General features: G+C 45.0%; 1 protein-coding gene and 1 pseudogene across 1 annotated transcript in view; one reads left to right on the plus strand and one right to left on the minus strand.

Annotated features, from left to right (window-relative positions):
* The window catches only part of Xxylt1 (xyloside xylosyltransferase 1), a 161235-nt gene that overhangs the window by 60307 nt on the left and 73231 nt on the right, over positions 1-27697 (minus strand). The window contains exon 3 of the mRNA XM_027936154.2: positions 18391-18523. Coding sequence (XP_027791955.2) covers positions 18391-18523 — 133 coding nt within the window. The remainder of the gene's footprint in view (positions 1-18390; positions 18524-27697) is intronic.
* LOC114093373 (SUMO-conjugating enzyme UBC9 pseudogene) lies at positions 25331-25818 on the plus strand (annotated as a pseudogene).

The raw sequence follows: 27697 nt of genomic DNA on the forward strand, positions 1-27697 counted from the left end.
TCATAGGTTGAAAGTCATCTATACTTGTTTGAGGGCAGGGGCTGTGGCCACCATAGTAGTCCCTGGACAATATCTGTCATTCATCACAGCTAAGCTGTCAGTCACCAAGTGAGCCTGGATAAACTGATGTATTGGGATGCTCCTGGCACTGAGGTCAGGCTCACATGAATTTCCCAAGCTTCTCTTGGTGGTGCTGGGACCAGGCCATATCAGTGAGCTCCACAATGGGAGTCTTTCTACTCCATTCCCTTCCAATGCTGGAATGGGAGGGCTTGGTTCTCCCCTCCATCCCCTGCTGACTTGCCCCAGGAGAGGATCCTCCCAGCTTCTAGAGTCTGCTCTGAATGTGATTCAGCCCATCCAGGAGGCAGACAGTGACATTTTCTGAACCCTACACTCTGGGTGGAAGTGATGCCCTCTCTGCAAGGTGGCTTCAGGCTCTCTGGAGCACAGGGAAGCAGGCAAGTCACCCTTTTACAGTCACAGTCGCAGGCTGCGAGGTGCAGCCCCAGAGAGATTCTGATGGGTAGTTAATGTGCCCTAAAAGCGATTCTTGGAAATTTTTAGACTGGCCAAAAATCAATGGTGACAACAAAACATTTACGCCTTTGTGAGGTAGTTGCCTGCCTCCACCTTTCCCCTTGACTTCCTCTGCATGGAACTGTGGCCAAATCCCAGTGGTTAGTTCCCAAGATAAGAAAATTAGTCTACAGAGTTAGCACCCCTAATAAAGTTATTCTTTCTATTCAACCCAGTACCAAATTCAAGTTCATGAGCTCAGGAGTTGATATGGACCACCATGAGATGTGGGGACAGGCCTGGTGTTACAGACTGCATGTACGTCTCCCCAAATTCATATGCTGACATCCTAACCTCCAATGGGATGGTGTTAGGAGGGACTTTGGGGAGATAATATGGTCAGGAGGGTGCAGACCTCATGAAAGGCTAGTACTCTGATGAAGAGATGAGACAGCTTGCCTGCCACCATAGGAGGCTACAAGAAGACCCATGCAAACCAGGCAGCAGGCCCTCCCTAGGCATCTGATCTGTCAGCCTCTTGATCTTGGATTTCTCAGTCTCTGGAACTGAGAAACAAATTTTTGGTGTTCATAAGTCACACAGTCTCTGTCATTCATTATATTAGTCTGAATTAAGAAACTGGGTAAGTAAGATTCATCTATAGCAGAGGGCAGTGGCATATACTTATACTTCCAGTAACTCGGGAGATTGAGACAGGAGAATCAAAAGTTCAAGGCCAGCCTCAGCAACTTAGTGAAATCCTGTCTCAAAAAATAAAATAAAATAAAATAAAAAGGTCTGGGAATATAGCTCAGTGGTAGAATGCCCCTGGGTTCAATCCCCAGTCTTGAAAAAAAAAAAAAATTCATTAATAGAGACTTTTACTTTTCACCTTGCAAGTCCAGGTAAATGCCCAATTCCAGCCAATGGTGTTGGACCATCCCAGTGGTTCCAACAGATGATCAGTCCCCATACATGGTGTTATGGAGCTCTTCAGTGATTCCAAACACTCACATAGTTGGCTATGTGAATGACATATTTTACTATGGTAAGAACATGGAGCAAACTTTCCCCTCCCCTCAAGAAGGTCACATCTTACAGACCCCCATATGTGAGCTACTGATCTCAATTACTAGACTGCAAAACACAGATGGTCCCAACTTACAACAGTTCAATTTAAAATTTTTCGATTTTACAACAGTGCAAAAGCAATATACATTCAGCAGAATCCATGCTTTGAAATTTGCATGTCCCAGGCAGGCAATACTCTGTTCTCTTGTTATGCTGGGCAGTGGCAGTGAGCCGCAGCTTCCAGCCAGTCCCACTTTCCCATTATGAAGCAAACAACTCTACAGTGGACCATGGTGCTAAGCTAGCAGGTTCCATCAGGTGCCTTCAGTGCATTTTCAACTTACGACATGTTCAATTTATGAGCTTATCAGGCATACCCCCATTGTAAATTTAACAGCACCTGTACCTTATGCCTAAGAGTTTGACAGACACTTACAGAGACTGGACTCTGGAAGGGCTACCCTGTGTCAATCCAGAGCTTATACTGGGACAAAGCTACATTGTAAGCACTTCTTAAAGATACAGAATTTAGGTTGAGATGGGCCAAGCCCTCCCAGCCTTCCAGCTAATCTAAGAAACCTCCCTGCCAATGCCAGCATAGCCCTCAGGTGTTCAGGGGCCTTACTTGCTCTCAGGGATGTCCTGGGGATGAAAGCCATCCCTCTCGAGAGCTGCTCACACAGAGCCACACAGCACACTTTAACTAGACTTCACTTTCCCAGAGGACTGCTCCATCCTGGCTGAGCAACTAGACTTTTAATAATTCTGAAACTTATTATGTGGTTAGTGTAATTCCTGGGAGATTCATTCTCATTATTCTAACCACAAAGAAAGACAAAAAAAAAAAAAAAAAAAAAGAAGAAGAAGAAAAGAAATCTCTTGGAAAAGCAATAAGCCATGTGATCCGTGAAGCCACATGCTGATCATTTCCTTATTTTAAACCTCACCACCAACCTCAGCAGCATCTCTACCCCTCAGCCCTCCACGGCCCCTCCCCCGCCTCATCTTCCCCCCCATTCTTTCTTCCTTTTTTTTTTTCCCACCCCTGGCTCTGCCACATCAGGCTTAGGTGGCCCAGGACAGCCCTGGTTTAAACTTGTTGTCCCACTGTGATCATTGATACGAAATGTACCCTATGAGAACCCCAGCTTGCTCTAAGTCTTCTATACTAAATGAAAATCAGAACATCTAGTTACTGGTACAAAAGGAGGAAGAATTAGTTACCAAGGAGAAATGCCACTATGCCTTACTCCAAGACTGGGGAAGAGTCTCCAGATGGGTCATAGGAGAGAACAACCTGTGATGACACTAAGGTCATCCTCAATACCACTGCTAGGCAGGCAGGAAGGTCTGGGGCCTGTGTCCTTGTGGGATCTGTGAGACAACACTTGATTGTACAGGATGGTGACAGAGACACAGTGACATGAAGCCCCTGTATCACTTCCAGCCTCTCTCTCCCCAGCCTTCCCTTTGGATTCCTTTCCCCGCCCCTCCCCTCCCCTCCAGGCCTCAACCCCCCAAAGCATCTCTGGACATTGACAGCAGTTCACAGATGCTCTTAAACACATTAAAGCCAACCCAAGAGCCAGCTCCAATAAAAGATGAGTATGGAGAGCTTTTTATTTTCTTCCTAAATTACGCATCCAGAAAAGAATTTTGCTTGGGGCTTAATGTTTTGTTATTAGGTAAGTCTGAAGTTAATTAGAAAAGCATTTGATAGAATTTTAAATCATCAAAAAAAAAAAAAAAAAAAGTCATCTACTTCAAGGAATGGGAGAAAACATTTGGAAAAAGCAGAGTCTGAGAGGACCTGAAAACTGTCAGTGAGAGTACTGACCCACGGATGACGTCTGAGGTTCCAGGCCAACAGCAAGAAAGGTTTGGCCAAGTTTTTGTCTCAATGAACCTTTAAACCAGATTCTCAGACTGATTCTGGGGCACCAATGTGCTTCATTAGTCAGCAGATCGTGTAATTGTCAATATTTAAAAATCAGAGCTTTTACATTAACAATGCAGATCTCTGATTCCTGTTTTAAAGTATGAGTAGAGAGGTGGCCTACAGGACCAAGGTCCCACTCTATATTCCTCCCAAACCTTGCCAACCCTGTTTTAAAGAAAAATGATCAGATGTGACATCTCTGGGCACATATTCAAAACAAATCTAGAAATATTAGGCAAGAGACGGGGTATAGATGGGTTCAATTTCTTTCCCCTCTCTTCAGCAGTCCATTTAAAAATATTTGAAAACTTATATTACTTCCTAGGGGCACTAGGAATTCTGAAATTACACTGCCACAAGCTGTAGCCTGAGCTCTGAATCACAGATGATTTCCTTCTTGGACCTGTTACATGTTACACTCACTAGATGATCACTTTTTCTGCCGAGAGCTAATCAGATGTTCTCTCATTTCATAATTAAAAAAAAAAAAAAAAAACACAGTCACCCACTCCATCCTACCTTTAATGGGATGCACTAAGTGGACTGGGGCCTGGGGCTCTTTTCCGGTCTGAGCAGGTGGCTGGCAGGCACCTGCACTTAGAGCTAATCCCATGCAACCCATTTGCTCCACAGATCTAGCTGACAAAGAAAAACCAGCATGTTGTTCCTCCTCCCGGACCATTTCAGTCTCCTCTACAACCAAAGGACTCAAGGACTCTACTCCTCCTTGTCCGCAAAAGCATATCGCTTGATCCTTGTACAATGCCCTTCACTTTGGACAGTAGCCATCAGTGAAGTATGTGTAGAGAGGTGGCCTATAGGACCAAGGTCCCACTCTATATTCCTCCCAAACCCTGCCAACAACCTGGCAGGAGAGAACAGGCACGAGAAATGGGGCACCTCTCCACTGTTCCTCCTAAATACTGTGATTCATCTTTATGTCTTTACCTCACTTAGACCCTATCTTCCACTCTGAAGCAATTACATTATTATGAACATGAAGGTCTTGTTCCCTGCTAGCCCTAGTACAGTGCTGGGATTATATTGCCTTCTCTATAGTTCCAAGTTCATGATCCTTGGGCCCATCAGGATAGGATGGTCCTGGCAGTCAGGGAAAGGTTCTCCATGCAGACACTGGGCTTCATTTCATTTACAGGGCCAAGGGGAACCACGTGGAGGCAGAGAAGCAGTCAAATGCACCAGCACCTCACTCCACAGTGACTGACGTTAATACGGCCCCGTGAGTAGTTCTCCACAACTTTACATTTCCGAAAGTCCATCAGGATTGGCCAGTCTGGCAATGAGTGCTTATATGCAGAGGCAGGGACACAGCAAACATCCAGGCAAATCATTACATACTAAGCAATTCTGGTTTTTAAATAAGCTTCCTCTTCTATAAACAGTGATATAAAAATCTCAATGACAGGGACACCAGGGAAGGCCAGGTTCTGGATCAAAAGGTTCCTATGAACACTCCTTGATGTAGGGGGCAATTCTGCCACCCTGAAACAGAGGATCACAAGGGTTCACATGATAAATAGTAAATGACTGATTTAAAGAAGTCACCCGGTGCAGGAGCAGCAGATAAGGGGTTCAATTCAAACCCAAGCTTAGTTTAAAAGCTTGTTATTTCCACAATAACCAATTCTGTTGCCAACCTGGAGGCAAAGGGCTGGGAAGTGAATATCCATTTCATTTTTTCACTTGTAGAAATGCAGGCATGCAACTGAAACATGACCTGGGATGACCGTAGAGCATTTTGAAATTACCCTCACATGCAGCTGGTCTTGTTTAAACTCAGTCTCCTTATATAGAAGGTCCCCTTATACACATGCCACTGTGATTCAATAATGCAGTTTTTCTGGAAAGATGCTTACAGATAAGTCATTTTTGCTGCTTAGATTTCAGATGAGGTTCTTTCAGGGAGATATTTATTTAATTTAAAAAAAAAAAAAAAAGGTTGCACTAATGTGAAAAAGGACGGTCCTCTTGGGCCCCACTGTCACTTGCTGTACCTCAGCTATAGCACTTGCCCAGGCTGGCTTCCCAGACAGGTGACCTGGAGAGGTGGTCCCAACAGCTAGGCTGCAAGCTTCTGGAGGTCAGGATTCAGGTTTTCTCTACTGCACAGCCAAGCCCTCTCCAAATGCCCACTGGGTTTCCTACTGCACACTGAGCTCGACCCACTCTCAGTGTACATCTTAGAGGCTCCACTCATAAAGCAAATGCAAACACCCCTTTCAAGAGATTGTTTAGAGAAAGGAAAGGTCACCCACTTCTTAGCATTTTTTTGAAGGCAGAATATAAAACTGAGGGCACAGTGGTCAGCAGAGTTTGCAGGTCCTACAGCAGAGTGTCTTTGTGGCCTGTCCAAAGGGTATCTCTAAACAGTAGTGCTGACCTGGTATTGGCGTCTAGATTAATCCACTTTTCATGGCTATCATGAAATGTCTGAGGTAGAGTAATGTTATAAAGAAAAAAAGTTTAGGGCTGGGGTTGTGGCTCAGTGGCAGGGCGCTTTCCTAGTATGTGTGAGGCACTGGGTTCGATTCTCAGCACTGCATATAAATAAATGAATTTAAAAAATAAAGGTTCATCAACATCTCTCTCTCTCTCTCTCTCTCTCTCTCTCTCTCTCTATATATATATATATATATATATATATATATATATATAGAAAAAAGTTTATTTAGTTAACAATTCTGGAGACTCAAGAACATAGTGTAGCATTGGTTTGTCTCTAAGGGCCTCATGGTAAATCACATCACAATGGTGAGAACAGGCGTGGGAAGAAGAGATCACATCTTTAAAAAAAGGAAGCTAGAGAGAATGAGGGGACTAGGCATGTTCCTTTTTATACCCCTCTCCTGAGAACGCACTATGTTCCTGCAAGAACTACCTTAGCTCCTTCTGAAGTCAGCATTCCCAATGACCTAAGGACTCCCAGTAGGCTCCACCTCTTAAAGGTCCATACCACCTATTACACTGCCACACCCAAGACCAACCCTTGGGGGACAAACCTCATCCAAACAATTGCAGCACTTGAGCTTTGTGTCTTTACTACATTTTATCTGCCCTCTCTCCCCTATCCCTCCAGTAAAATCTCCTTGAAAGCAAGAGCAATGTTTTCTACTTCATAATTCCTCAAAGCACTGAACCCTGTGGCTCACACATACAATGAGCCCAATAAAAATGAGAACAACAATGTTTCCCATGGATTGTCTTTAAAAAAAATATAAAAATCATAAAAAAAAAACCCTAAGGTGAAAGCAATTTCTATAAGGAGACCACTGATGGGACTATAGAGAATCACTTAATGGCCAGCCAACCCACCACCGAGGGAGCTCCCTCTGATTAAACATCTGTTCTCATTTACTCAACAAACATCTCATATATGCCTGGAGCTCAGTCTGCACAGCAGGGGCAGGACACACAGCCTAGCCCCCTCATTCAAACCCTTGCTCATTCTTTCAGGAGACGCCTGTGTCGGTGCAATGTGGTGAACCTTTTCTCGCTGAACCAGTAGCGCTGACACACTCATCATGTGCAGGCAGGCAGAGGGCAGGAAAGGAGTTGGGTTTTCAGACATGGGAAGCTCTTGCATGTTTAACCCGGTCCTCATCTCAGCCATACATGCACATCTTCAGCAGCTGCCCTCCTAACACCCCACATGTCTTCAGATGGCAACAGCCAGGGTGGGGGCGGTGGGGGACAGCCATCAGACAGCAACCACATCACCGGTGTCAAAGTCCCACTTGGATTCTTCCATATATAGCTTTTTTCCCTCTCTCTTTAAAATGCATTTTCATGGATGTCATTAGAAAATAACAACCCACAATAGACTTTCATGTCTTACAGGGAAGACCTGCCCCTTTATGAGTAGTTCCCCAGGGCCACAGCACTGCCTCCAGGTCACGCAGGCTATGTTAAACCATCCCAGTTTTTAAAGAAAGCACTATTGAAAAAGATGGAGCAGATTTGGACCTATTTTTTCTTCTATTAGGCGCAGGGTCTCTGTTCTAGTGCTTAAGTCTTTGATCCACTTTGAGTTGATTTTTGTGCAGGGTGAGAGACAGAGGTTTAATTTCATTTTGCTACATATGGATTTCCAGTTTTGCCAGCACCATTTATTGAATAGGCTACCTTTTCTCCAGTGAATGTTTTTGCACCTTTGTCTAGTATGATATAACCATATTTATGTGGGTTTGTCTCTGTGTCCTCTATTCTGTACCATCATCTACATTTGGTGCCAATACCATGCTATTTTTATTACTATAACTCTGTAGTATAGTTTAAGGTCTGGTATTATGATGCCTCCTGCTTCACTTTTCTTGCTAAGGATTGCTTTAGCTATTCTGGGTCTCTTATTTTTCCAAATAAATTTCATGATTGTTTTTTCTATTTCTATGAAGAATGTCACTGGGATTTTAATAGGAATTGCTTTAAATCTGAATAATGCTTTTGGTAGTATGGCCATTTTGACAATATTAATTCTGCCTATCTAGGAGCATGGGAGATCTTTCCATCTTCTGAGGTTTTCTTTAATTTCTTTCTTTAGTGTTCTGTAGTTTTCATTGTAGAGGTCTTCCACCTCTTTTGTTAGATTGATTCCAAGGTTTTTGTTTGTTTGTTTGTTTGTTTTTTAGGCTATTGTGAATGGAGTAGTTTTCCTAATTTCTCTTTCAGTGGATTCATCACTGATGTATAGGAATATTTTTGACTTATGGGTGTTGATTTTATATCCTGCTACTTTGCTGAATACATTTATTAGTTCTAGAAGTTTTCTGGTGAAAATTTTTTGGATCTTCTAGATATAATAGGCCCAAATCTTCACCATATAAACCTAGGATCTGACTTCTTAACAAGACTCCTAAAACTCAAGAAGTAAAATCAAGAATTAATAAATGGGATGGATCCAAATTATAAAGCTTCTTCTCAGCAAAGGAAACAATTAACAAACTGAGGAGTGAGCCTACAGATTGCGAGAAAATCTTTACCACAAGCACCTCCAATAAAGCATTAATCTCAAGGATATATAAGGAACTCAAAAAACTTAACACCAAAAAAACACAAATAACCCAATCAATAAATGGGTTAAGGAACTGAACAGACACTTCACAGAAGAAGAAACACAACGATCAACAAATATATATAAAAAAGTGTTCAACATCTCTAGCAATTAGAGAAATGTAAATCAAAAATACTCTAAGATTTCATCTCATTCCTGTCAAAATGGCAATCATCAAGAATACAGGCAACAATAAATGTTGGCGAGGATGTGGTGAAAAAGGTATACTCATACATTGTTGGTGGCACTGCAAATTGGTGCAACCACTCTGGAAAGCAGTATGGAGATTCCTCAGAAAATTGGGAATGGAACCACCATTTGACCCAGATATCCCACTCCTTAGTTTATACCCAAAGGACTTAAAATCAGCATACTATAGTGATGCAGCCACATCAAATGTTTATAGCAGCTCAACTCGCAATAGCTAGAATATGGAACCAACTTTGGTATCGCTCAATAGATGAATGGATAAAAAAATGTTGTATATATACTCAATGGACTATTACTCAGCTTTAAAGAAGAGTAAAATTATGGCATTTGCCAGTAAATGTTTGGAGAATATTATGCTAAGTGAAATAAGCCAATCCCACAAAACCAAAGGCCGAATGTTTTCTCTAATATGCGGATACTATTTTATAATAAGGCAGGGGGGCCCTAGGGAAGAATAACATTACCTTAGATTAGGTAGAGGGAGTTGATGGGAAGGGAGGGGATATGGAAGGAAACAGACATTATTATTGTATGTTTATATGTGACCACATGACCAATATAATTCTGCAACATGTACACTCAGAAAAATGAGAAATTATATCCCATCTATGTATGATATATCAAAGTGCATAAATGCATCCTACTGTCATAACTAATTAAAACAAATAAAAAAGAAAGAAAGAAAAAGATGGCATGCTTTCCCTCTTTACTCAGTTTCAACTCTAACAGAAACTGACAGGCTCAATTTTGGATAATTTTTTAAAAAACCAAACACAAGAACAGGACCAAGAAATCCATCTTCAGGTGTTAGAGGATAGAAGAGAATCTAACACCTTTTATCTTCAAGTCCTAGTTTACGCATCCTAAGGCATGGTGGCAGGGCTCTCTGAAGAAACCTAGTGAACAATGAATTTATTTATTTATTTTTTGAGGTGAATTTTCTGGAAATTTATTATGTTTTACTTCAAAAAAGTATAGAATACAAAGAAGTATAGTAAATCACTAATCAGGGGCTTGTCAAGCCTGAGGCAGCAAACTGAGGGCATTGTAGCCCCTACAGAGGTGACAGGTGTCCAGCCCAGGGTCAGTAGCTCAGAGATGCTATCTCATCATCTGTAGGCTTTCTTGATAGACACCCTCCAAGGGAGGGTGGCGCATCCTCACTGGGTTCTTTGATTCAGAGGGGTTGTAAAGAGTCCTAGGGGATAGATAAAATCCACATTAGCTTCCTAATGAAATGCAAAGGAAGCTGCATCATTGATGATTGCTCCTCTTTGGCTGATAACGGGAATGAAATGCTGTCAGTTTCTTTAGTACCATCATGAACCTTCTCACAGATTTTATATTACTATTTTCTTGGCATCATTATATTTAAGATTTGACTCCTTATAAATGCCCTGAGATCCGGGGATCTAAGTTCTGAAGGGCCTCTCTGTAACCCCTGCTCAGGACCAGAACTAGCCCTGCCCATCTGGTCTTCCCACCAAGTGGAATGTGTTTGAGGTTCACACTTGATTCAATTCACAGATCCTCCAAGGATGGTCGGTTTCAGGCTGAGTTCAACTCGTGCTGTGGGTAAGACTCTTGTGCTTGGAATGTAGGAAGCATTCAGTAAGTGGTTTATTGAATAATCAAATTCAAGAAGAACTTATAAAATTGCATCTCTTACCAAGTCTTGACACCCTGCAAATGTGACTCCAAAAGCAGAAGCCAATGACCAATAGACAGACTTGAATATTCAACATTTTTAAACTCTGCCCCTAAGGTACAGTGTTAGTGAGCTTCCTGTTGCTGTGACAAATACCTGAAATAATCAACTTAAAAGGAGGAGAGTTTTATTTTGACTCATGATTTCAGAGGTTTCAGTCCATGGTCACTGGGCCCTGTGGCTTTGGGCCTGTGGCAGAGAAGGAGCCAGGAGGAGGAGGCCGCTCAGGAAGTAGAGAAAGAGACTGGCATCCTAATATCCCCCTCAAGGAAACCATTGGCCACCTAACTTCCTCCCACCATGCCCCACCTTCTCCCCATAGCATAGCAGGCTGGCAACCCTGGCCTCTGCCCACATGGGCCTTTGGAAGCCAGTCCACATCCAAACTATATAAGGCACCATAAGCATAAATAGCAGATTGGAGAAGGAATTCATGAGCATAAATTTCAGATGAGGTGTTATGTCCTTCCTACTTAACGAATTCCTGTTCATCAATATAAAAATATGAATACCCCAATAGGAGAAATACAAATGATCGGTAACATGTTAGACACATTTAAATCTCACTGGTTTTTTAAAAGTAGCTATTTTCCCAAGGGGGCCATCATTTTTCTCCCGATCAGATTGGCAAAAGTAAACAAGAATGCAGATGTGCAAAGCTTGATAGGACATTGGGAAAGCATGTGAGTGCACTTCCGGAGAGAGGGCGGGTGGTTCAGCATGGTCTGAAGGCCAGTTGAGCAGTATGTTCCCACGTTTGGAAAATGACCCAGAAACTCCACCTTTAGAAACCTGTCTTAAGAAATCATGGAACATGTGAGAAGTCGCAACTGGTTGTTGCTGTATCGTTTATCATTGCAAAAAATTGGAGATCAATTCTTCAGTTAAAGAGGAATGGATATGATACAGTACAAGAACTTTTAAAATAAAGAAGACAGGAGGAAGAGAAAGAGAATTCGGGGGGAGTTATGGGTAAGTTTTCTTTCTTTTTTGTTCAGCTACATTTTCTGAACTTTTTTATTAAAATAAACTTACTTTTGTACATACAAAGAAAATATTTTTCTAAAACAAAAAGTCACGACTGCTTAAATGATTGATAGATATAAATAATTTATATCAGCTGTAAAGCCTCCCAGACGTGCCAGTTACATGCACATCCTGATTTGAGACAATCTGGAGAGAGACGGAAAATGCTGGCTGGCTAGGCGAGGGAGCCCCCGTCTATTTTCCTCTCTCATGACAACTAATCTATGCTAAGGAACCTTCAGACACAATGACTCCATGGGTTCCCACAATGCCCACAGCTCCTCACCCTGCAATAGCAAGTTTGTTAAAAAAAACTTACATGACATTCACAGATGAAATGGTGTGACACTAGGGATCTGCTTTGAAATAATCTGGGGAAGAGGAAAAGTAAATGGGATAGAGATGAAATAAGACTGGGTCGAGGCTGGTCATCATAAAGGCTGCATGGAGATTACAACATCAGAGCACCAGAGTGTCAAATGATTCCCTCTACTTTTGTACATGTTAAAAGTTTTCCATATCAGGCTGGGGCTGTGGCTCAGTGGTAGAGCGCTTGCCTGGCATGAGTGAGGCATTGGGTTTGATTCTCGGTACCACATAAAACAATAAATAAAGATACTGTGTCCATTTACAAGTAAAAAAAAAAAGTTTTCCATAATAAAAAGTAGGAAATGAGTGATCTCAAGAATCTAGCAATGTTTAATTTTAGTTAGGTATAAGAATGGTCAAGACAGCTGTGAAGGGCTGGAACTAGCGCAGAGACAGAGTGCTTGCCAGCATGCACAAGTCCTGGGGTCCATATTCAGCACCACCAACAAAATATTTTTTTTTAAAAAGATACACAGTAAAAGAACCAAAAACAAATGCACAGGGCATATAAAACAGAAACTGATTTACATACACACACCAATAAACTTGTAGAAAATTTCTCAAAAAGCAACAATCCTCATATGCTGTTAGAGGATTTTTTAATAATTCCTTTTATATATTTTTTTTAATTCAAGGAGAGAGGGGGAAAGGTCACAGTAGGGCTTAAAAATGAGATGAACATGGCCATGGCCACAGACTGGAGTCAGAAAGCAAGGACAGTGGCCATCAGCTCACCCTCTGCACAGGGGAGCAGGACCCAGAGACACCCCCGGCACAGGGGTGGCAGAAGCAGGCTGCCAGCCCTGGCCCTCTCGGCCTCTCCCCTCCTCCCTTTCCTTCCTCCTCTGCTGTGACTGTATTGCACACCTTCCCCTCCTTTGATCTCTTGGTTTTCAATATTCTCTTGGGATATTAAAATTTCCCTGCTTTTGTAGACTGTAGTTATTTTCTCCTTGTAACACTGTCAGTTTCTGTTTTGCAAATGCCTTATATTGTTTAAGGCATATAGTAAAAGTACCTTCAATTTATGAAGGTAATTTCCTTAGGGGAGGCAGAGAAGGAGGGGAACACAGTACCCACACCCTTGCTAACTTCAAAGAATCTAGGGAAGATAGCATCCTGCCTTTTGGTCTTCTAGGGTAGGAGGAGTGTGATAGGGCAGGGACTTCCTCAAACTGAGAAGGGGGTTCAGACGCCTAGAAGCCAAAAGATTAGCACCAATTATGTTCTATGTATGTAGTTTTACATACATAGAAACTGAGGCTCAATGATGATGCGATTTCCTGGAGTCCTAGAGTTAATTCTTAGCCAACCTAGGACTCTGGATAACACTGCCACTACCACTGCCGAGTGCTGCTCCATATCAGGCACTGAAAACACATCGTCTAATTTAATCTCCCATCAACTCTGCCCTATCTCGTGTTGTTTGGTGCTTTAATTTCCATTTTTCAACTAAAGAAACTAATGTTCAGAGAGGTCAAAGACTTGCTCAAGGTCACACAGTGATGGAGAGGCAGCAGTGGGTGCCAGTCCACATCCTTCCTTCTCCCCTATACTTCTCTGAGAGCCCTGCACCAGTCCTCAGAGTGGGATAAGGCAGCTGTGGAAGCTGGATGAACATTTTCATTCCAAGCTTCTGAAAGGAAGCTAGGCTGGTATAGCTCTGTCAATTTAAAAACCACGTGGCCTAAAAGATGAAAGAGTGGACACTATTAAAATACTTGACACAAAAGCAAATTCCTGCCTGGTGGCGTATTTGCAGCAGCTGACAGGATTAGCCTGCTGCTCCCTCTGTGAGGGTCTGGGCTCACTCCAGTGCACAGCGAGCATGCGGAGCCAGGAGAAAGCAACCGGAAGCCTCCCGACACACAAAAAGCCACCCCCCAAAACCAATACCCCTCATCAAAGCTGCCACTCAGAAGCTCCTCTGGCCAGCTCCAGGACAGAGTGACAAAAACCCAGGCTCCTCCTCTCTCCCCCTCTCCAGGGTCACAAGGAATTCTGTGACCTGAAGCTAAGCCATGCCAGCCCTCCTGGCCCCAGAGGTCTCCCCAGTGACCTGGGCCAGTTGGCTCCTGGGTCCTGCAGGCCAGGCAGCTCAGGCCTGGCCTCATGGCGACTCTGAGGGCCGCCTCCTGCCCTTCATTCTCTGGCCCTGTTTTCCCTCACCAGCTTCACTTCCGCACGCTTTGTTCCTGCTCATTCAAGGATCTTGTAGGAAAGCCAAATCCCTCGCTCCTGCTAAAAAGGGAAGGTTTTAAAACTTGGAGAGGGGTAGGGTTGCCAGATTTAGGGAAACTCAAACAAACAGGATACCCCATTAAAGTTAGATTTCAGACAAACCGTAATGATTGTTTAGTATAAAGATGCCCACATAACATTTGGAACAGACTTATGACACAAAACACTACGTCTGTTTTATCTGAAGTTCAGTGCAACTGGTATCCTACACCTAACAGGCAGCCCTGTGTGGTGGGGGAGGGTGGAAGTAGCAGGAGTCTAGAAGCACAAATCATCTGGTAAAGAAAACTCAGAATGGAGCTGTGAGGGTCAAGGCAGGAGGGAGGAAGCACCTTTGCTGAGGATCTCTCACACCACAAACTCCTCAGTGCATTATTTCATTTGAGTTTTCCAATAATTGTGTGCATTAGATACGTTTACCCTCACTTACACATGAAGAAACAGAAGGTCAGAGAATCCAGTGACTAAAGTCTAACTTGCTTCTGCACACACTCCACACCATCTCTGCTGTATCAAGCTGCTTTCCTACTGGTGCAACTGCATAATTTCTATAGGCTGCAAAAAAAGGGGTCCTGACTTTTCTAATTCATTCATAAGGAAGCAACTTCACATGGCATATATCTGCAAAATATAATTTTTCTATTACAGAGAAAGCACTGGAGTCTTCTCTCCTTTTGGGTACTTATCCCAATCAAGCACATCACCCCCAAAGGACCCGTCCAGGGTCTAGCTCTTGAAGAAGAGGCAAAGAAAGAGTCATAGTCAGGAAGAGTCAGGAAGTGCAGCATTCCATTGAAGATGATCACATACCCCAGTTTTCAGATGACAAAGGACAAGGGATGTGTGACCCCATAAAAGATCCTAAGAGAGAAAGCACCCTCCATCACTTTTTTCCCCCTTGTAGAGGAGATTGAACACAGGAGCGCTTACCCATTGAGTCACATCTCCAGACCTGTTTATTTTTTATTTTGAGACAAGGTCTTGCTAAGTTGCTGGGGCTGGCTTTGAACCTGTGATCCTCCTGCCTCAGCCTCCAGAGCTGCCGGGATTACAGGTATACACCACCATGCCTGGCCTCCATCACTATTCTAACAGACTAGAATCTCCATTGTCCAGAAAACAGTCAGCTAGATGTACAATTGGGGAAAAACTTGTAAAAAAGCTATTTGTCAAAAGGACAGTGGGAAATACTTCTCCCCACCTTCCTCCAAGCTTTGAACACTTGTGGCACACAATAGAGAGGAAGAAGTCATAAAAATGACTGGACATGTGTCCTTTTGAAGTACAGTAGCTGTGGGACAAGTGACTATAAAAATGGCATAGTTGGCAAGATTCACATCTGCTCCTGCCCAGTGGGTTTCCAGACCAGAGCCTGAGCCAGTCAACTGGAGCTTCGGTGCTGTTTGTTTTGTTTTTAATTTCCCTTTCCCCTCATGGATGCTAGCAGATCCCACGTACAATAAATAACTTGTCCACACCACACTTGCCACTTAGGGAGACCCCTGGGTCATTGGAGGGCAAAGAATATAGGTGTGGGGTGAGTGGCCACCTCTGCAGGAACCCATCAGGAAAGAAGAAGGGCACGGGTCCCACAGACTGTAACGACCAAGACCAGGAGGTGGGGCTGAGGCTGCCTGTGCAAGAGAGGGGCCCTGCTCTACCTGTACTTGCATGGGCATGGCTTACTCTCCCCATTTTCCACCCTCTTTCTCCTCTAATCCTCCCTCCCACCCCTGCCAGGTGAAAATCCCAAAGCTGCAAATACTGATACCAGCCTTCCAGGACACAGGAGACTCCAGTTTTCTTGTGGAAAAAAGGCAAAAATACTCCATTCCTTGTCTGCTGCCAGCCTCAGCAAAGAGTAACAATGCATACTTTAAAAGATAATTCCACAGAGCCAGTAGGTGACAGTAGTCTAGGACAGTCATTCCCAGCCTTAATTAGTAGAGGACTTTAGAAACGATTTGGAGGGGCAAAGGAAGGGTCACATAAAGGAGTTTGAATTTCTGTTCCTTCTACAAGCCTGTGTCCCATACACAACATTCTTGGACGCTGCATGGTGGAGGGCTCGCAGTTCTCATGGTATTACCATAATAGTATCTGGATCAATTTCATTTTAAATCCAAAATCTTTCAGATATTTCTTTTGGGAAGGCCAAATAATTAAGTTGATTTAAGTTGCACTGTTTCTAAAATCTAAAATAGAAATACTGGCCAACATTATCTAAATTAAGTGTGATGAGGTTTCTAGGTGTTCTCTTGGATTACATGAGAAGATTCCCAGCAGGAGCTCGCAGGCTTCCCTGCTCTATGGCACTTCAGTCAGCCCAGTCTAAACATACCAGGGGACCAGGAGGTCCAGAGAGAGCCCTGGGAGCTCATCTGCAGATAAGCAGCCTCTGGATATAGGGGAAGACAGGAGGGTCAGAAGGACTGAGACCACCAATGCCAGAGCTGGACAAGGGAGATCCTGGAGCTCATCTGTTCCTCTGCTCCGAGGGGGAACCCAGGCTCCTCATGCAGTGGCAGAGCTGCAACTAGCACCTAGGACTTTATGTCTAATGCCCCTATCACCTCCCTACATGGAATCTAGAACCCCAGCACAAGACACTACTTACCTGAAGGTAAATTAAGATGGCAGCAATTTGCCTAAACTCCATCTTTGACCCTCCACTGCAGAATAAGAGTCCCCTCCCCCCAGTGACTGTGGAGCACTTGGAAAAGGGTTATGTAAGGGAGAACAGCCCACAAGGCCCCAGGAATTATCAGCTCATTCAGAGGCCTTGCAGGAATTTCCTGTTATGTGATTTGAGACTTGCAAATAGCCACCACCAAGTGAAGGCTGTCTCTCCTTCCTCCCCCACCACTTTTTTAAATTTAGTTATTGGTTCTTTTTAGTTATACATGAAAGCAGAATATATTTTGATTAATTATAAAAGCAAGGAATATATCTTATTCTAGTTAAGATCCCATTCTTAAGGATGTACCTGATGGTGGGATTCATTGTGTTGTTTTCATATATGCACATGGGAAAATTATGTCAGATTCATTCCATTGTCTCTCCTTCTCCTATCTCTCCTCCGGGGACACTGGAGCTTTGAGTCACTAGATGCCTGGGCCTGAAGCTCTCTAGTGACTGGGCCTCTCTCTAGGAACGATGTCCACAGGGAGCCGTCATTGGAGGCTACCCAGAGAACAAGTGGCCTGCAAGCCCAGGGGACAGAGGAATCCCAGCTCTTTCTGAGAAAACTTGGGCAGCTCTGGCACTGGGTGAGGTGTCACTCTACCTGTTGGAGGATGAGTCAGCAACATGGAACCAAGGCCATGGGACTTAGTTTTCAACAAAGCCTGCTCTGCTCTTCCTCCCTCCCACCCGTAACTATAGTATATAAGCACACACAGTACACAAAAGGGTAGGTGCCACATGTACATACCTACCCTGGTGGACAAATAAAGCACAATCCCTCTTATCCTCCCCCAACCACCCTGGCTTTGGGGATCTCTCCTTGGTTTTCCTTATAATTTTGAGCACTTGTGTTATGCACCCCCAAAGCCTACCACTTAGTTCTGGCTATCATCGCCCGTAGCCACCACTGGCTCATTTTGTTGCTATCTAGTATTCAAGTAAATGAACACATTTTATTTAACCATTATGTTGTCTAAAACATATAAGCTGTTTTTAGTTTGGGGCTATACAGAGAATATTCTTGAACACATCTGGCTCCCAGATGTGGAGTTTTTCTGTGACGTGCACTTGACAACCAAACTCTGCCTCATGCAGAAGGTGCTTTCACCTAGGCAGGCTCATGCAATCAGTGTTCCCAGGGGGTACTGCCTTTCCCTCCTCATAATGCCACCCATCAGCCCCGCCCCCCTCCCCCTGTCATGTATGAGAGGGATCATGGCGATTCCAAGGCAAAGAAAGCCCAGTTGGTCACCAGAATGTAGGTTAAAACCTGACACCTCCTCTGCCAACAAAGTTCAAGATTTTAAACTTCTGAGCTTAACCAGAACCAACAATTAAAACAATTGGGCTTTCCAGATGAAAAATGTCACAATGCCACCCAAAGTATTGGGGTAGCATCTCAGCCTTGGGGCCGAACTGCCTGCCCAGGCTATCCTCAGGAAGTAGGAATGTGTTCCCAAGGCCACAAGTGTGGGAAGAGTGCACACCGCAAACCCCATCTCTGTGGGTGGAAGAAGAGAGGACAGGGTGGGGAGGGATCTCAGCTCTACCGACCTGTACACTGGCTGCATCTCTCTGGCTATGCCAATGATGGCACCTGGCAGGAAATTATCAAACTCTTCAAACAACTCCCGGATGTTGGTCTTGTACTTTAGATCGAGGTCCAGTTGAATGATCTGCTGTATCTCTGGAGGAAGAAGACAAAAAGAAAGAAAATAAGGCCAGGTGTGGTGGTGCACACCTGTAAGTCTAGAAACTCAGGAGGCTGAGACAGGAGGGTCACAAGTTTGAGGCCAGCCTCAGCAATTTAGTGAGATCTTATCTCAAAATAAAAAAGAGAGAGCTTAGATTTAGCTCAGTGGTAGGGCACTTGTCTCACAAGCTGTCCAGTGTTAAGTTGCTCATTTCACTCTCAATGGATAATACACTATGTGGACACTCCATATACAACTCAAAAGTGTTCAGTGCTTTCTCTTTGGAGCATGGGGTGTTAACACTCCACAGAAGAGAGAAAAAAAGACATCTTCAGCTTAGGCCCCTCACTAGTTCATTCTGCAAACCCAGATCTGTGTTAAGATGCTAAACCAGAGAGAAAGAGCTGGAAGACCTTGGACACAGCCATGCTTTCGATCCACTGTCTACAAAACAAAAGGAGCCAAAATTATTCAGTCTTGCAATTATCTGACATGTAAGAGCTGTTAACTTAACCAGTCTCCAGATATTTTGAGGGTGAGAAGAGAAGGAGGGCAGCAGAGCTGATCCCAGGTAGAAGCAGAGAGGCATGGCCAGTTCACTCTCTTGTCCTTCACCAGCCAAGCCTGATGGAGTTCGTGGCGTTGGTGCCAGGAGGGGGCCAGACACTAGGCGGGCAAGGGCCCTGGCCTCCAGGGGAGACGGTCAGGTTCCTGCAAGCAGAGGAGGAGCTAGAGCTGAAGCATGGACTAGAAGGGCCATGCAGATTCCCTAGAGGGGTGCCTGATGCTGAATGATACAGGAGAGCAAGTACTTGTACCAAGGAGAAGGACTGGCCCTGGGTCAGAACACATGAGCTCAAGTTCCACTTTTGCTGCTGATTAAACCTGTGACCCTTGGAAGGCTGTTTTACTCTCTGAACCTCAGTTGCTTCATCTATTAAAATAGGGAGGATAGTACTCATCTCATTGAGACGGGGAGGCTGGAGGATGAGGTTGGGTGTGGGAAATCTTACAGGCTCTAGGAATCCAGAGTCTGGACAGCAGGAGACTCACTAAGGCTTGAAGCATTCAAGGAAGACTTCCTGGAGGAGGACTTAGGCTGGGTCCTAAGCATGGGAAAGAAGAGGTTAAGTGACACCCACACCCACTCTAGAACATCAGGGTTCGCCCTTTTGCTCCCTACCACCTTTTCTTGCCTGGCCAGTCATAGCATTACGACTCTCTGAGGACAGGCTACCCTCTGAGGATTGGGACCACATCTTTGGCATCCTGGCCTCCATCCATTGTTCAGGGTTTGGTATTCAGAAAACACTCAGAGATGTTTTTGGAATTCAATAGCCAATCTCTAAATTATTCACACATACACAAAAAAAATCACAGCTTATAATTCAAGAAAAACTGATTCATTTATTCCTTGTTCTATTTTCCTTTGTGACGCAGAAACAAAACCTTAGTTGACATTCTACATGACATTTTTAGAAAAGAAAAAAGAAAAACATTATAGCAGATGAGAATCCAGTTGCTCAGGCCAGAGGAAAGCAAGAGGCTGCTGGGCTGCTCTGGCCCTCACACAAGAGGGCAGGGGAGGGGAGCCGGAGCCCGCCAGGCAGACAGATGTGGATCCTGCTGCCTGCACACTGCAGCCCCCACAGGAGAGGAGTGAAAGGGCTGTTTTCCTTCCTGGACCTAAAAACAATAACAAGAGCGACAACCAAGAGTCAGGGGAGAGCCTGGGAGTCTGGAGGTCTGGAAGCCTGTGCAGTGACTGCTGGCCTTGGAGACGCCACCCTGAACAGGGGGAGGAGGAGAGACAAGCCTTGGCCAGAGCCTCAGGAAGGAGGCCCTGCACAGAGAGGGAAGGACCCCAGTGGTGACATGAGGAAAAGATGGGAAAGAATGGCCAGGAGTGAAAGCTGCAATCACCAAGAAGTCATGTAGACTGGTGGACCATCAAGGGCCAGCCATCTGGGGCTGGGGACACCGCATGGCACACACATCTCCAGCCATTTATCTTCTTTCTTTGGGTCCATCCCATGTGCCATGTGCCAGGCTCCCACACCCAGGTTTCAGGAAGCTCTTACACATGGAAAAGCCAGGCCACAGAAAGTCCTAACAATGGGGACAGGAGAGTACACCCTCCCCGCAGAGAAATCCCATGGTCCCAGTTCCACAGATAAGAAGGGTGAGGAATCAGGGCCTTGGGCCAGGAGATGGGGCAGCTTTGAGGATCACAGTGGCAGTTCTGTGGTGTTGACAGGGTTATGAGAGCTGGGGAACCTCAGCCTCCTGACCCAGGGAGTGCTTCCAGCAACAGCCGCGATGGCCACCCAGAAGAATCCTTTTCTCAAGGAGTTTCTCGGGGGCCAGCATCACCCCAGCAAAACAGTTTATTTCCTATAATTTCCCAATACATTAAGCACAGTTATTCCTTTTCAGAGATGAAAAAAAAAACATTGGCCCAAGATCACACACAAGAAATCCATGTTGGAGTGGGGCCGCAGCTTCTGTCTGCTTGACTTGAAAGTCAGCACACTCCTTCTAGTGCATCCCAGTTCCCCTTCAGAGAGGTGCTAGGGAAGCACACTTTAGCTCTGCTACCCCACACAGGGGTCCAGGGCTACCAGAAAGAGCCAGGGATGTTGAGAGACAAAAATAATTCCGGGCAGCAAACTGGTCAAGTGTGGATTTTCAGGAAAGTACACAAGGACTTTATAGTAATGTTGCTGCACTTAAAGAAACCTCTGGTGGTAGGAGAAGACTACGTCCACTTAATCCTAATGAAGTTCTTCATGGGAAGTCTCCCACACACCATGTGTACCCTCTGGGCCTTTAAGACCACCTGAGTCCTATTTATTCTGCAAGCAGCAGCCTGAATGACTCCTTCCCTGGGTTGTCTGGGTTGGCCCTGGTCACATATTGCGACCTCTTCTTTGTGCCCCTGAATGACTGCTGTCCCTAGCCGTTGCTCCCTCTGCACCTGCTCACCACTCTTGCACAGGGGAGGGGAATGTGCCAGGAGGGCAGAGCTAGAGACATTAGATGCTTCCTAAAGAGACCCTGCTTCCTCATCTCGGCAGATTCCTGTCATGTCTTAATGAACCTCTCCATAATCCGAGCACTTTCCCTGCCCTGTGCACACTGGCTGGAAGCGAATCCTGAAAGGTCCCAGGCAGCCTCAGGACCCAGGACTCGGAGGTGCGTTAACCGTACTTACAGATCCCCATTCCTAAAGCACCATCCAGGAGCCTCTGCAGCTGTCAGCACTGATGGCGAGGGGGGGGAGTGCTTCACCCAATGAGTAACTGACTAGGAAGGAAAGCAGCCACAGCTCAACACAAAGAGACCCCTTCACCCTGATGTGAAAGGACAGGCCCAGGCAGGGGACAGAGATCGTTCCCTTTTATTCAGGGAGGCTGGAAGCCTCCCACAGAGCCTGTATTGTCACATAGGCATCTGTCCAGAAGGTATCCTTTTATGAAACTATGAAATAAGATGCCAAGTTGTAACTGTCGACTGCTGAAAGGAGTGCAATGCTTACCAGGAACACTGCAATTCATTAGCATGAGACTGCTTAAAGGGACTTGTCCTCTGGTCTCTGGCCATGGTGAAGCCATCTCCATGAGGACTATACCTGGGCAGTTTTATTCATAATGATGAAGGTGCTCTGAGGTCAAATTGAGATTGCTGCAGCGAAGGGACAGTCATAGTGATGGCCCAGAGGAGATGCTGGTTGAAAGACAGCTGGTACAACGGCAGCAGGACCACTGAAATTTAAGGAATAAATGAATATGATAGTTGTTCCCAAAGCCAAGTGGGAATAATATCTATCATGCACGGGGAAGAATGTCTGAGAAAGGCAGACAAGACATCTACAAAACTCAAAATAATGGCCAGCATCCAGGAAGGACATGGATGGACATGGATGTGTACAAACAGAATAATCAAGAATGACAGATCTGAACAGACAGCCTGGTAATAACCAAGGCAATCTACCCATTTTACAGGTGGGGAACTGAGGAACAAAGAAAAAGAGGGGCTTGTCAGGGGTCACACAATCAAATTAAGAGGCAAAGCTGAGCTGAGAACTCAGGTCTCTGACTCCCCAGCTGATGCTCTTGTGCTCATTAGACTACAGCCCATCCTTTCAACATGGGCCATAAACTCCTGGACAGCAGAAAACATAATATTGTGGCCCAAAGGTGCCCAGCACAACCAGCTCATGAGGTATCCACATTATCAGCCCACACAAATGTCAACCTGAAGATAAATAAGGAGTGTAAAAGAAAAGAAGTGAGACGACCACATGGCTCACATCTAACAGCCAGTTCTCTGGAAAGAGAATGTTGTTCTCCCCATTCAACCTCAGGCAGAGATGCTAAGAAATGATCAATCTTTACACTCCTCTAAGAACATACCTTGAGTTGTGTTAAACTCAAAGGAAGACAGGAGCCAGATCCAACGCTGCAGATACTAAGTGGCCCCAAGAGTCACAGGCTCAGTGCCTGGCGAGAGACACTCAGCCACCAAGAGAAAGATGCTTGTCATCCACCTCCCGGTTCCCTGTTCTAGTCAGACCTGTTTGTTTCTGGAAAAGTGTTTGCTGCAACGTCCAATTAGTTACACCTTCTAACCAGCCCCTCATGGTTAGAAATTTTCTTATGCATTTGCTTAAATCATATCAATAAGAGTGAAGCATCAATACATGCCAGAGGAAAACTTTCCACGTGCAGGGTCAGTGATGCATGGGCCCCTGGCATCGGAGGTGCACACTTGTGCTGAGCATTCTCCTTGGGTGAACTCCGCTGCCTACCACTGGCTGCCTGCTCTGGAGAGGACAGAACCACATGAGCTCCCTACATGACAGTCTGGCAACCCACTGAAGTATGCCACCCGAAAGGGGGAAAAGGATCCAGGGCTCTCTGGTCTGACACATAATTCCACTTGTGCTTCGGCTCCAAAGGACAGAGTAGAAAATGTGGTCCTCACAATAAGGTGGAGGAGGGAAGAATTCACTGGATTAGACAAAGGGGAATAAAGGGAAGGGAGGGGGGATGGGAGTAGGAAAGACAGTGGAACGAACCAGACATAATTTCCCCATGTTCATATATGATACACGATCAGCATAACTCCACATCATGCACAACCACAAGAACGGCAAGTTATACTCCATGTATGTATGATATGACAAAATACCCTCTACTGTCATGTATGACTAAAAAGAATCAATAAGAAAACGTTGTCCTTTCTTCACAAGGGGATGTGTCTGAGGCCCTGTAACGCCAGGCCGTACTGGGGGGCACTGAACTGCAGAAGGCCACGTTCATGGCATTCATAAAAGCAGGGAGAGTCCCAATCGACATTCCTGTCCAGAAACAGGCTGGGACAACTCATCAGCTTTCAATTAAATCAGCCACAAGGCATGTCATCTGACCACGCGTGGAACTACAGCCCAGGGTGAGTAATCAATGACACCGGAATATGAGCAGCACAAGGGAAAAAACCCCAAAGAAAAAAGACGCCTTTCCTTTCCCTGTCCTCCCTCCCCAGAAACAATCCCTGGCAGACACGTCTTAACACACACAGAACAACATGTTCAGGAAGAAAAGGAAGAAGAGCGAGTGGGACGGCCACCCTGGGAAACAGGCAGGTTCCCCAGGCAGGCAGCTTGCTCCCTTTCTATTTTGAAAGCGCTTCAGAGCTTCCCAGGGATAACTACATAACCCATCAGAGGGTTTTCACTGGAGAACAGCAGCCCAAGCTTCCATGGGCAGGGAAAGGGTTTGAGAAGAAGGGGGAACGATGACAACACTGAGCTATGTGACTCTGGCGTCCTGATGCAGCAGACCTGGAAGCAGCTGCCGGGAGAGGGGGCCTGTTTTCTCAGTGTCCACTTTGAAATACTGCAGCCATTTGCCACCTGCTTTATCGTACTCTGGAGTTTTTTTATTGCTGTTTGGCAACACCTCTGGCCTGCAGGAGCCAAAGGGCAAGTGGACGAGGCGGAGACTTCCCCTAACTGAGAGGCTCATGACCCGAGAGAGGCTGTTTTGAGAACCACAGTCCCTGTGTGCCCCACCAGCTACACCAGGACGGCCCCACCCCTCAAGGGGCTCCGAGCACATGACGGATGGATGGCCTGCCACTGTGATCACAGGCTGGGCTGTGTCTGCAAGGGGATCTGTGCTTGGAATTGGCTGTGGTGGTTCTCACATCCAACAGGAAACTTGGGTGATTTCCCAACTGGTCCTGGCCCTGGCCCTGGCCCTGGCCCTGGCCCTCAAAGTGCCCTTCTCTATTCACTCGCAATGGAAGGCCCAGCTGCAGGGCAGCTGGTGAACTATGGGAATAGTGGCTCTGAAGGAACACAGCAAGAGACACCAAGAGTCCAAGGCTGTGGGCACAGATTCCTGGGGCTCCTCCAGCCTGGCCAGAAAAGCACTTCCTCTCCAGGAGCAGGGAGAGGGTGTCTGTATGCCAGGGCTCTGCTGAGGGCTCCTTGTTTACTGACTCAGCTAATGAGTCTCCCCTGCACTTATGCTAGGGAATATGAGTACCTCCTACTTCCAAAGGAGAAACTTGGGGCTCAGAGAGGTTTGGCAACTTATCTAAGAAGGTCCAGTAAGAAATCAATCATAAAAGTGCCTTACTCAACTGTTTGACCCATCACATACAAATTTTTGAGAAAAGTCCTCAGACATGTCTGAAGCTCCCTATTTAAATCCCATTATCTGAGACAAAGGGAACACCGCAGCCTCTGCCCCTGCAATGCGCCAGGCCGTGGCCGCCCAGGGACTTTGAACATGTCGAGGATGGCCCTCAGCAGACTTGCCCAGGAGAGAAAAGCTTGGAGGAAGGACTATCCCTTTGGCTTTGTGGCTGTCCCAATTAAGAAGCCAGATGGCATGAGGAACCTGATGAACTGGGAATGTGCCATCCCAGGAAAGAAGGGAACTCCATGGGAAGGAGGCTTGTTCAAGCTGCAGATGCTCTTCAAAGATGACTATCCATCCTCACCACCAAAATGTAAATTTGAGCTATTGCTATTTCACCTGAATGTGTACCCTTCTGGTACAGTTTATCTGTCCATCCTGGAGGAGGACAAGGACTGCAGGCCAGCCATCAGGATGAAGCAGATTTTATCAGGAATACAGGAACTTCTAAGTGAATCAAACATCCAAGACCCTGCTCAAGCAGAGGCCTACACGATTTACTGCCAAAACAGAGTGGAATATGAGAAAAGGGTTGGAGCACAACCCAAGAAGTTTGCACCCTCATAGACAGAGACCCTGTGGCATCATAAAAAGAAGGGATTGGTTTGGCAAGAACACCTTTTGCAAATCTCAAGTCGCTTGTGCAGTTACAGATTGCCTGGGAGGGTTGGGCGGGCACCATCTTCCATTTCCGCCACTGGCATGCAGTTCTCAATTTGCTGAATTGCCCCAGTTTTTCATACAGGGTCTCTTCCTTCAGTCTTTTGTATTTTTGATTATTATGTAAAATTTGCTTTTATTTTAATATTGATGTCAGTATTTCAACTGCTTTAAAATTATAAACTTTTAGGGAGGGGAGGGGAGGGGGGATAGTAGAGGATAGGAAAGGCAGCAGAATACAACAGACACTAGTATGGCAATATGTAAATCAATGGATGTGTAACTGATGTGATTCTGCAATTTGTATACGGGGTAAAAATGGGAGTTCATAACCCACCTGAATCAAAGTGTGAAATATGATATATCAAGAACTATGCAATGTTTTGAACAACCAACAATAAAAAAATTAAAAAAGATAAAATTATAAACTTTTATACTTGGGTAAACCCCTAGGAGCTAGTTCCTTTGCTTGAATGCAGGCATGCTTCACCATTCAGAGCTGTCCTAGCTTCCAGCGGGCTGTGTGGAAGTCCCTGTCCCTCCCTCCCACACCCTTCTCTCAGAACCTGGCTGTTGCTAATGCGCCTCTGATCCAAAGTCAGCAGCATCTTGACCTGCACCCCTTCCTTTGTGTTTATATGGCATTTGTCTGTGTTGCTGTTTAGAGTAAATAAGCTGTTTATATATTTTCTTTTAAATCCCATTATTTTTAAAAACAAGAAAAGTTTCTGCATCAAAGGTGGAAATAGCAGAAAACTTCATGTCATCAATATGCATTACCTAAGACTTCTATGGACAGAGAAGGGTTCCCCATTCCCACCATCACCTCCCCCAAGACCCTCATTCTCAAGGATTTTGAAGACTACTGAGATTCCCCTTCATTGAACAGAAGCCAAAACCAAACTTCTGGAAAAGAAAGTGTAATGCCACAAATGTAAGCTGAAAGGAAATCTTTAATGACAACTGTCAACATGTATAAATATATCACACTCACAGAATCATCCAAATGCAATGCGAGATTAGAATTATTATTTCTATTTGCCAAATGAGAAAACAGAGAAATTAAGTGTGGTAATCAAGGACACAGCTGGTAAGCAGAACGCATACTCAAAGTTCCAAAGCCCTGTGCTTGCTCTTCACCCCATGCTCTCCTGCCTTCCGGGTCCCTGGATGCCAGGATCGGGCCAACAGTCAGCTCTACAGGCTCCACTCAGCCCGGAAGTCCCTGCCTCCAGTGTGCTAATCTATGTTTTCCACATTAGCAGCTGGCCCACACCTCTGAGGGAGGGGGAATGCAAAAGGAAATGAAGCTCATAAGAATGATTTATGCAACCTGTTAGCAGTTCTGGTAAGAGGTTTGGGGCCAGGAGGTTGATATTAATGACCACAGGCAGTTTTATATATTAGCTATACAACAAAATCTTTCTTGCAGCCCTGCTCACCTCCTCTCAGAATAAATCATGGAAACTGTCAGCGATAGCTCAGCCATAGTGTTGTTGCTAACTCTCAGCTCCTGTTTTGTGGATAAAACAAATTATTATGAAAAGATGTAGTTTTTGCTGCAGAGTAAGGTGGGTCTCCTTTGTCAGTCTTGACAACTTCAGTAACTAGGTGCAATCATCTGCTTTAGGATAGGATGAAACTCATTTATTCATTTATTATGATCTTGGCTGGAAAACAAGGGATATACACATACAACACGTAACATCCAGTCTAAATTTTCCTCTCCACTTCTATTGACCGAATGAAATTACAGCTCTTACACCTATTTATGAAGTTCAATGTGCAAGGGAAGTG

The sequence above is a fragment of the Marmota flaviventris genome, chromosome 8, assembly GCF_047511675.1.
Source record: "Marmota flaviventris isolate mMarFla1 chromosome 8, mMarFla1.hap1, whole genome shotgun sequence".
Lineage (NCBI taxonomy): Eukaryota > Metazoa > Chordata > Mammalia > Rodentia > Sciuridae > Marmota > Marmota flaviventris.